The sequence below is a fragment of the Scylla paramamosain genome, chromosome 4 (assembly GCF_035594125.1).
Source record: "Scylla paramamosain isolate STU-SP2022 chromosome 4, ASM3559412v1, whole genome shotgun sequence".
Taxonomy (NCBI): domain Eukaryota; kingdom Metazoa; phylum Arthropoda; class Malacostraca; order Decapoda; family Portunidae; genus Scylla; species Scylla paramamosain.
In genome coordinates this window covers 30,199,409-30,210,690 of record NC_087154.1, presented here as the reverse complement: position 1 = coordinate 30,210,690, position 11,282 = coordinate 30,199,409, and the positions used below count along the sequence as shown (strand labels likewise).

Below are 11,282 nucleotides of genomic sequence, written 5' to 3'. Positions count from 1 at the left end.
TAAACACTTCTTGCTCTGTAAAAATTCTTATCAGCCACACACACACACACACACACACACACACACGTGAAAAGATGCAATAGGTGCATAAACACAAATAATTAAAGTTCTCTATCATGAACCATTAGCTACTTTTTCTTACATATTCATAAAGTAAAAAAAAATAAATAAAATAAATAAATAAATAAATAAATAAAAAAAACATAATCCTCACTTGAATATTTTGGTCTGCGATGACTTGCCGTACACTACAAAGTTCTGATTCCATTTGAATCAGCCTGGAATCAACATCACTTTTTTCTCGCAATTTTTCCTGCAATATAAATAAAACATTAATGTGTTAGTCTTTTACACAATAATCCATAATTTTCTCATAATTTTCTCTCATAATATATATATATATATATATATATATATATATATATATATATATATATATATATATATATATATATATATATATATATATATATATATATATATATATATATATATATATATATATATATATATATATATATATATATATATATATATATATATATATATATATATATATATATATATATATATCAATTCAGTTTTAGGAAAGTTACCTGCAAACTGTGTTGTACTTGTGCTATTTTGGTATTACTACTTGCTATCTGTGCTCTCAAATTTTCACGCTCACTCTCCATTGCTGACAATTCTGCTAATGCTTGGGCTCGAGCTGCATCACTATTCTGAAGCTTTATTTGAAGTTCTGTCAGCTGTGCATTACGTGCTGCATCATCCCCAACTCTCTTTTCTTCAAGTGCTCGTATATGCTCTTCAAATTGCTGACATCTTTGTGTCAGCACTTCATGCTCTTGTTTTATTATCTTTCCTTGCATCTCCGCTTCATTGAGGGAAGCACGCAGAGTAGCAGCCTCTTGATCATTGGTGGCATTCTGCAACTGTTCCACCAACTGCTGCTGCTGCTGGAATTTTATTTGATACTCTTGCTCTAATGTTGCACGCAGCTCATTCAAACGAGCTGCTTGGGTTGATTTTGCATTTGCAGCAGCTACTTCCTGTTGGCGAGTGTAGTTTGCAATGGTGTCTTCCAGCTGGGTTTTCAGCTTAGCTGACCGTGACCTTTCTCCATGAAGCTCACCACATAGATCAGTAATTTTGGCAGACAAGGCAGAGTGTGCTTCATCCTTATCACGAAGCCTGTTCTCCACCTCTTCCAGCTGTCTCCTGAGCTGTGTGATTGGATCAACACGACCCTTCTTAACCCAATCACCTCCAGCATTGTTTTGTTGCTGCTTGTTGAGGAGTACATCAATCAGGGTCTGTATTTCTGTTCCTGAGAGTGGAGCCCGTTGCACCATGGGAAGCAGCTTGGACTCACTCATGGCTGGAGAAAAATAAAGTTCTTTAATACTCAAAGCACTTGGATGAAATGTAAAAGTACTGACTGAATACATATTGTACAAATACACAGTTTATGAAATAGATACCAGATCTTATAATATAATACCTTCCTTACTACAAAAAAAAAGTAATTTCAAGAGCCTGACATTACTTAGTCACTCAATATTTTAACACAATTATCTATACAGCTGGCTGATCACTATGCTAAAAAGAAATCTGATGAAAATGTACACCCTATAATACACCTAGTGGCTAATATGACATTTTCCTCGTGCAACTTTGCTGACACACACACATTGATGAGACACAATGGTTGATGTTCTCTTGCCATTCACAGGTAACCATTACAGCACTACCACTACAATTTACTCATCTGCGCATTTCCCTCACTGCTGACTCACTGATATTATAATACTCGCTTTGTTATGTCACATGCTCAAGCTGCATACTTGTCATTTAAAGCTTTCAATTATAGCTTGCTGGATATACTGAAACTAAATAGTAGTAAAACCATCCTCACACAATACAGACTAACTTAAAAACAGTTCACAGGTGAAGATATTCTCAAGAAGTCTGATTTTCCTTGCTTGATGAACAACTTCCTTACTTCCTTTATGAACTGTCTGCAATACTTGATAAAATGCAACTTTATTTAATCTAAAACTCTAGTCAATCATATACATAATATAAAAATACCTCCAGAAGTACACTATATGCTGCCATTTCATATAAACTTGCCTTTTTTCACAACTAAGAGGTGGTATCCAGAAATGCAGCAGAAAAAAAACATATATACAAATAGATGTTTCCATTACAGGCATTCATGGTGGAAAATATCAAAACAAAGGAATAAAATTTTGTAGGAGAAAATCAAGGACCTAAAATTGGCATTCAAAATCATGTTGTCTCAGAATGGTTTCAGGGCTAAGAATTTTACTAAAACTTAAAATGATGATTGCACATATTTCATGATTTGCAAAGTTTTATCCTAAGACAACACTTGAGCTAATACATCATTACTCTGATTTAGAGCAGCAGCAGTGCTCTGAATCCAAGGCTCAACAAAGGCTTTTCTTCCTGGTATAAAATGCTATGTTCACCAGGCTTATCCTCTGAGCTCAAATTACAAGGACATTCATTATGAAGTTAGATGTTACTCTTGCATCGAAATCATGCAAAATGATTACCAACCGTACCCAACTCTATTATTTCAAATACTAGTTCTAACCAACCTGCTTTGAGATTATGGTTGCTCTAGACTAGATCACCTATACTCAGGAACTCCCAGCCTGCTTCTGTATTTTCACCTTCCTATGAATTGAACTCTTTCAAAAGGGAGGTTTCAAGACACTTATTCAGTAATTTTTGACTACCACTTTCAACTCTACTCAGGAATCAACACCTCAATGGCTTTTTTTTCTTTTTTTTATTGCAGTTTTATTGCCCTTGGTCAGTGCCCCTCTACAAAAAAGTAGTGGCCAATACTATTTGTCATATTGGTGCTGGCTTGTGGGCTCTCTCATGTTTCAGCTTAAACATGAGTATGGTTGCCTACATTTGTGATACAACAAACTGCAGAGTTAGGCAGGATGAGTTAAAATGTGAGCACATAAAATCAAACCCAAGGGTAAGAGACACAATGGCCACACAGGAAGAGGATGGAGGTGTATAACAGAGTATAACAGCTGATAGCCATTATTTAAAATTTTTGTGACATTTCTTTTTAAAAGTTCTTGGACCTTCCTCCTAACCTCATGTGTACTTATTGTGACATAATTAGATACGTATCTGCTAGTTAGCTGGAACATAATTTTCATGTTCTTATTTGTTATTTGCTTATTTGTCACCTATGGAGTACAACAATTATAATTCATTACATCACTTACTTGATACCTAAAGATAATTTTATCAAATCTGACTTCATAAAAAGGGCAGGTACTTACATGTGATATCATTTTTCTTTTCCTTTTTCTTCTTCTTATCCTGGGAGCTTCCTTTTTCAGCAGCAGGTGAGACGTCAACAGCATCAGATCCACTAACTTGATCATTAATGAGTGGCATGTCAACAACCTACAATGGAATATTTTGTCAAGTGAATGACGTGTACAACCAACCACTGACAAAAAAAAAGAAAGGAAATTCCTGAAATTGAAATGGATCTGATCCCTACGAACATCTAGAATGGTGCAAAAGAAGTTAAAGTGGACATAATAACAAGCAGTGTAAAGAGTGTGCCAGCATCAAACAGTGATGGTTAAGTGCAATATGTTGAATGTGAATGATAGATTACCAGTTTTTATCAGCCATTCCTGTGATATACTTATGCGGAAACAGGAACAACTTACTAATATGTTCTGATTTAAGAGTTTAACTTTCTTTTTTCACTCCACAAATTCCTTCATTCATTTCAACTTTCAGAGTACTTCTGTCTAGGATCCTAAAAACTTGCTCCTTAGAAGTTTAGATCCTAAATGAGTACACAAAATGAGGCATCCTACTTTAGGCATGCTCAGATCAAGCCATGGAGTGTTCTGACCGATTAGACCACTTAGATCTGAACACACTTAACACATAATATCCTAAATAATGACAGCTTGGTCCATAAAATATTGAGATCCCAGCAGGTTATAAAAATAACAAGTATGTATCATCAAAATTATGAAAACTTAAGGTCTACAGTTATTTCTTGAATCCATCATAAAATACTTGATGTGTCATTCCAACAATAAACAAGAGATCAGTTTCAAACTTTAACTCCCTTTTCCCAATCAAAAAAAGGGATTCACAAAGTCTTTATGGCATGTTCATCACAAAATAACAGCCTCATTGAAAAAGCTGTCAAATTAAATGCAGGTATACTTACAGTGGCCTTAGATTCCTTAACAGCTTCTTTTGTAGCCTTTGCCTTGGACTCCTTCACTTCTTTAGTATTTGCATTAGTTTCTTTAGCAGCTGCATTTGTTTCCTTAGCAGTGGCTTTTGTTTCTTTGGAAGCCTTTGTTTCTTTAGCAGGAGCATTTGATTCCTTAGCAGCAGCTTTTGCTTCCTTTGAAGCATCTTTTGAGGCATTCTTCATTTCTTTACCAGATGTATTGGTGTCCTTAGCAGCGCCTTTAGCATTGGTCTTAGCTTCTTTAGCAGCAGCCTTGGTTTCCTTGGCAGATGGTGATGGAGTGGCAACTGTGGAGGCCGGAGCAGGAGTAGCAGAAGCAGTGGCACGGCTGACAGCAGATTCAGTTTTCTTCACTTCTGCTTTGACAACCTTCTCCTGAACCTCCTCACCAACTGCATCTTCCTGTTCTTTCTTCTTTTTCCTCTCTTTCTTCTGCTCCTAATGAGACATGCAAATTTACTAGAAGATCACTGAGAATACTGGACATACACAATCAATCATGGTCACATTAGAATATTATAATGAACCATTACTGCATACACATTACATACAAAAAATGTTTTCTCAGTTTCATATGAATTTTTGTAAAAAAAAAATAAATAAAATAAATAAATAAAAAAAAAATAAATAAGACCATACTCCTAAAGTCAAAAGCTACACATAAATATTAATCTCATATGTCTACAAACCTCAACTGTGCCTGAAATGGATATAACACACTACTTTGAGCAGACCTCAGTCTTGGGAAAATTCTTACACTTGCATTTCTTTAATGCACTTTAATGCTCTTTTAATGTCACTGTTTTTGTGTTCACACACATAAGCATAAGTAATACAATCAATTTCTTTCATAGAGTTTTCACTTTCTTATTATGTAATCCCTGGAAAAGGCAGAACCTATCTGAAATATAAAAACTAATAAAAAAAAATAGATACCAAAGAAATGTGCCATCATAAAAAGTGAGAAGTGCCAGCTGGACATGCTGATGGAAAATGCAGTGTATGGCCTTACTGACTACAGCTTGTAGCTTCCAGTCACACACCAATAATTCTCAGAGAAACATGGCATGCAAGTGACTGGGAACTTTACGTAAAAAAATGACTTCACAATATACCAGAAGACAAAACAATAACTGTGATCGCAGCCGAGTCCAAAAGAAACCTAAGACTTAAAGTGAGGCTTATCAATAACTGCTAACAATGTGTAAGTAGTGACCTAAATCAGCAAACTATAGGCAAATCAAAACTAATCTGGGTCACAGCCTGGCAGCTCAGCACAACTAAAAAGAGCTGCAAGTACACAACATGCAGAAAAGGTGTAAGCCATGTGTCAAATTCAATAACATATCAAGTTGTGCACAGGCATATATTCTCTCTCTCTCTCTCTCTCTCTCTCTCTCTCTCTCTCTCTCTGTTATACTTTTATCTCTCTCTCTCTCTCTGTTATACTTTTATCTCTCTCTCTCTCTGTTATACTTTTATCTCTCTCTCTCTCTCTCTCTCTCTCTCTTGCTGTTATACTACAAAACCTCATGATGCCCAATAATTATGTAATTTTTAATAAAATCAGAATCAGCTGGACAAGGTGGTTTCTGTTTTGCACCAAAATCAAGCCATGTACTCCAGACACTAAAATCTATCACTAAATCTTGTCTTTGCATATACTAATTGTCACACTTCTCTTTCATCGTGTTCCAGTTTCACTTATGTTATCCTCTTGCACACATAACATATAGCATTGCACTTCTATGTAATCTAGCCATCTCACTTCCAGCCATTCATTTCTTGTGGCCAAACCACCTCTGCACTTGGCCTGTCTACCAACCTACATTTGATTCCTCTACCTTTAGTAGCAATACTAAGTCTTTTCTACATTTCCATTAATGAATTAATCAATAAAATCCTTTGTACACTGATTATTTCAAACATGCACAACTTGTATGAAGATTGCACATATGAATACATTTTCACACAAGTTTAATGGGGATTTCATGTAATGCATCTGAAGTTATAGTATAGTGGAAGTTCAAAGAGCAATACTTAAAAGTAATAACCTTAAAATCACTGAGGATAGAACATTTAACTTATAAGCTGTAATGAAGCACTGAACAAGAAAAATATAAGTTCTCACATAAACATTTAACATGGGATACAACAACCAGTAGCAAACAAAATTTAAGACAGCTTCCTTTCTATCACTGCAGTGGTTAATGGGCACCATTTCCCTTCTAAACTCATTAACAGTGGTGTTCTACAGCATTCTGTGATATCACCCACCCAATTCCTATTATTCATAAACTACCTTCTCAAAACTTCTTGTCCTATCCACTCTTACACTCATGACCCTAACTAGCATTTCTCAATGTGATTTGCCACTTGCCTAACACAGTAGTTTAAACAGCAGAGAAGCCACATAATGCCTAACTCTTGATCTTTCTATTTTTTCAGAATGAGACGAGACAAACCTTGTAATATTCAATGCCTCAAAAACTCAATTCCTTCATCTATCCACTTGAAACAACCTTCCAGATAATTACCCCCTCTTTAACACTGAACACACATGGACTGTGCTTCAAAAAAATCTCAACTAGAAATTTCATATCTCTTCTCTTGGTAAACAGTTTCCATGAAGCTGTTCTGTGTTCCATCTGCTTCTACTTTTCCTCCTGGTTACTTTTCACAGGCCTTACTCATCCCTGTAAGGAATACTGCTCCAGCATATGGAGGTTCAGCTCTCTCAGCCATCCTAAACAGAAAGGAATTCTAAGTTCATCTTATCAGTTCCTCCTCTCTAACAAACTACTGTGATCACCAATCAGTGCTGGAATATTCAATCTCTATCAGTCTTCTACTGTTATTTCTATGGTTACTACATACTCTTCTAACCTGCTAGCTGCTCACACTCTCTCTCTCTCCACATGTATCCTTGCTGCACTCTACTGACCCTATTCTGACATCCACCTCATTAATTACTGGTAAAGTCTGTAATGTTCTTCCTGTTTGTTTTCTCCTCATGGCTTAAACTATTTCAAAAGGTGAGTATTAAGACACCTCTAAAACTATGTTCCCATCTTTTAGTTCTTTGCCTCCTGCTTCTTTTTGGAAATAGAATTGTGAACACATTTATTTATATTAATCCTTTACCCTATGCTGGACTTGAACACTCACTAGAATAAGTTCCTGTATCTTAAAAGAATGGCACAAAACAAAGCAATGTATTTTGATATCAATGAAGAATACTGAGCAACAAGTCCTGAAGCAATCACCAAGGAGACTATGTTGTTCAGTATTAGATTAAGATGAGTACCTGTCTTTCCTCTTGAGCACTCCACCCACTAGCCTGTGCTCCATATCAAAAGATGTGATTACCCTCATGAGATTCAGACATTCACCACTCCTCACAATGACTTGTCACACACAACAAATACCTGACTGGGCTGGGGTGACGGTGAAGGCTCCGGTGCCGGCGGTGATGCAGTTGGTTCACATTCTGCCTCTATTTCCTGTGCTGATGTAGCTCCAGTTGGGTCGCCTTCCTCTTTTTTACCTTTTGGCTTCTTTACCTATATGAATTAATATGCATCATTATAAGTTAATAAACATAAGCAATATTACTTATCCTTTCTTAATCTAAAATACAGCAACATAAATACAGCTCAAACTTTACTTGTTTGTCTTCAAGACAGGAAATGATTAATGCTTGCTTAAGGCTATAATTTGAATTGTCAACCATTAGGATAAGTTGAAAAATTCAAATATGATGCATGTTTGGCAACTTACCTTGGGCTTCTTTTGTTGCTTCTCTGCCTTGCTGTGTGCATTTTCAAACTTTTGACGTTGGTTAGCAATGTCTTCAAATGGTGTCTCCTTGGTGCCCAGCGTGGCCACCAGATATACCACAAGAGTCAGGACCAGCACAACAGCACCAAGAACTAGAACATCCATGGTGTTTTCAACCTGGACAGAAAACAAAAATTGATTAATGTAGTCCATAAAAATTATAAATAAATCAACCAAAACCATATGAACTTGACATATAAAAATATCACTATCAGGTTGTTCATTACAAATTAATGGATCTATTCACTGGCACATGATGACAAGCTTATAAAGTGTACAATACTGCGCAGAAATCCAAAGTTGGTTGCGATATTGGAGAATTCATTGACTAGAAAAAAAGCAAGCACCGAGATACAGGACTGCTACTAAGATGGACCTTGAAAAATACCTTACAAGAATACTTGGGATCACAGTATGTCAACTTCTAGAATTAGTAAGACTTCTAGGAGATAAAGACTTGACTTTCACAGCACAATACAAGTGGTCAATTGCACAGCACAACCTGCCAATCTTCTTAGCCAGATCAGACAGCACAGCTATTTTAGTCGTTGCACCTCAATCCTCTTCCTTACACAACTTGATCAACTGATCAGATTTGGGAGAACACCCATGAAAGCCATGTATGTACTATCCACAATCTCCTTGAACATTTATTTTGCACCTACCTAATGGTCTCTTCACTCTCCCCACACATCCCAATCAGTGTTACATCTTTCACATTAGATACTGTTAAAAGAATCATTATTCCATAGTTGTAGCCATATGCATGAAATGTACAAATTTAGTTCCCTTAACATCTGCCTAAAATTTTCAGCATCCTGCTGTTCAGAACTACCTAACTTTTTATACATAAAATACTGTGATTACTTAAATTATCTCGGGTTCTTATCATTTAATAACTAATTTTTCGTACACTTGATTAATGCCACACATGCTACCTATCAGCCACTAAATTATACCAATTCTATTAAATCAGTCCTTTCATTATTTCCACCTGTGATAATGTGAAGCTTATTTCTTTTCTTTTTTTATAGCAATACAAATTTTCTCATTTTAATGGACTTGATCTTTGCAAATTTCATTCCTTTCTTTCATATACTCCAATGTTCTACTTTCCCATTTGACAAAACAATCTATTTGAAATCAGAACATTTATTCTTTTCTCTTAAACTGATGTCATCTCACTTCACCTTCCTCCATTCTGTCCACACATAGCTACTTCCTGATGGTGCATTTCACATTCTTCATTCCACAACTCATTCTTTCACTGAACACACTATACTCTTCCCGCAAACTTTCACTAATCTTACCCCGTCTGTCTTATGGGCAACTCAAATGACTCACTCAAACCTCTAAAATCTTAACTTTGACTTCTACTCCATGATGAGATCTTAGAATACATATATAAATATCAAAGTTTGTGCCTTTTGTCTTTCACTCTTGTGTTTTCTGTCCAACATCTTAACAATATTATCCTCATTTTCATAACTTAAAACATCCTCTCATTTCTCCTTCCATGTTTGGACAGAGTAGATTCCAATATCAAACTCCATTTGCTTATAATCCACTAGTCCAGGCACTCAGTTCCAACTTCATTCGTATAGGAATTTACCCATTACTAAACAAGGCAGTCTCCTGCAAAGCTGTGAATAAATGAGATGAAATGAAAGTCAACTATTAGCCATATCCTGTGGCTTATGTGCTTTTGAAATCCTTCATTTATCCTCTCTGACCAACATCTCCCATAATCACCCAGAAATAAATATGTAATGCAAGTGCAAGACTTCGTGAACTGCTGTATAGGCAAATATCTACTTAAGTGCAAATGTCATGGTCATGCCTGTCATGATGCAACCTTCAGAGCCAATGCAGCATGTATGAATGTTTGCTTGTTTTGGGTCAGTTGCAATGCTGCATCAAGATAATGATGAACTGGTGCAACAATCAAAATAATCCACAGCATTTTCATCAGCTAATACAAGTCCAGCAGTTACTGGCAGATCCTCTAACAGCTGAGCTGTATACCTTGCCACACTGGCTCATGCTGGTTTGATGGAACTGCCAAGTCACAACTCCTCCACTTACATCCTATACCTTACCTGTACTGGGTAAATATAGTCTACAGCGTGAAAGGAGACAAACCTAAACTATCTGTCATGCTGGGATTTCAAACCCAAGACCTCTCAATTGTAAGCCTAGTGAGCTAACCTGAACACCTCAAGGCTGCAACACTAATCCACACATAAGTTAATGCACTCGATATCTGCTCTTCAAGTAACACTCTGTGAAGCTCATTCAACAACTAGAGCAAATACAAACAAGTTTCACTACTCTAACAAATGTACAGCTAAGATCAACCCTGTCCAACAATAATCTTGGTGGCAAGACATAACCACCATGAAATTTCTATTGGCCTGAAACAAAGATGCAGAGGAAGGCAGTGATCTTCCTGCTACAATAATTCTCAGGCAGACAATTCAAGAGGAGTCCAGGGATGCCATGTATTGTTTACTGCAAGTGACACACATGGTTGGATCTGCTCAGTGTGCCAACAGGTTCACCAGCACCAAGGGGCACATGTCACTGGCCTGGGGACAGTGCTCTCATTCATTTTTTTTTTCATTTGTTTGACACTCAATTAGGAACACATGCTACACTGACTTTTTAGTCTAATAGCTGTTTTGTACTGTGTACTTACAAACACACAAATACACTGTTGGTCTCAAGAATCAGTCTGTCACGGCTCCATTACAGGGTCAAGGTATCAGACCAGACCCCGTGTCCTTGCACTAATGATTCTGGTCAATGCATATTTACACTGGCAGATTCTGTTTTGTATTACTGGAGTATGTAGTTCACCACAACTTCACCTTTGACATCAACACAAAGACTCACATAGTTCTTCCATTTCAGCACAATAATTATGTACAGTACTAACTCATTAAAGTAATAAAGTGGCAGCCAGTAGCCATTTTTTGCAGTTCTGTATGAAACCTATTTATTCAGCCAAACATTTCTAATATAGAACAATTACACATCACAGGCTACCTACCAGGAACTCAATACAGGACCATTCCCAAAACTATCACCACTACCATGCTCACACTATTTCTTTAAAGAATAAACATATCCATCAATAAGAAAGATATAC

The 11,282-nt window shown here is 36.4% G+C and overlaps 1 protein-coding gene across 1 annotated transcript in view; it reads right to left on the bottom strand.

Annotated features, from left to right (window-relative positions):
* LOC135099960 (ribosome-binding protein 1-like) overlaps window positions 1–11,282 on the bottom strand; it is a 51,249-nt gene that overhangs the window by 38,406 nt on the left and 1,561 nt on the right. The window contains exons 2-7 of the mRNA XM_064002708.1: window positions 8,072–8,248; window positions 7,720–7,854; window positions 4,262–4,729; window positions 3,342–3,468; window positions 597–1,381; window positions 215–313 (exon numbers count right to left, since the gene is read on the bottom strand). Coding sequence (XP_063858778.1) covers window positions 215–313; window positions 597–1,381; window positions 3,342–3,468; window positions 4,262–4,729; window positions 7,720–7,854; window positions 8,072–8,236 — 1,779 coding nt within the window. The 5' untranslated portion in view covers window positions 8,237–8,248. The remainder of the gene's footprint in view (window positions 1–214; window positions 314–596; window positions 1,382–3,341; window positions 3,469–4,261; window positions 4,730–7,719; window positions 7,855–8,071; window positions 8,249–11,282) is intronic.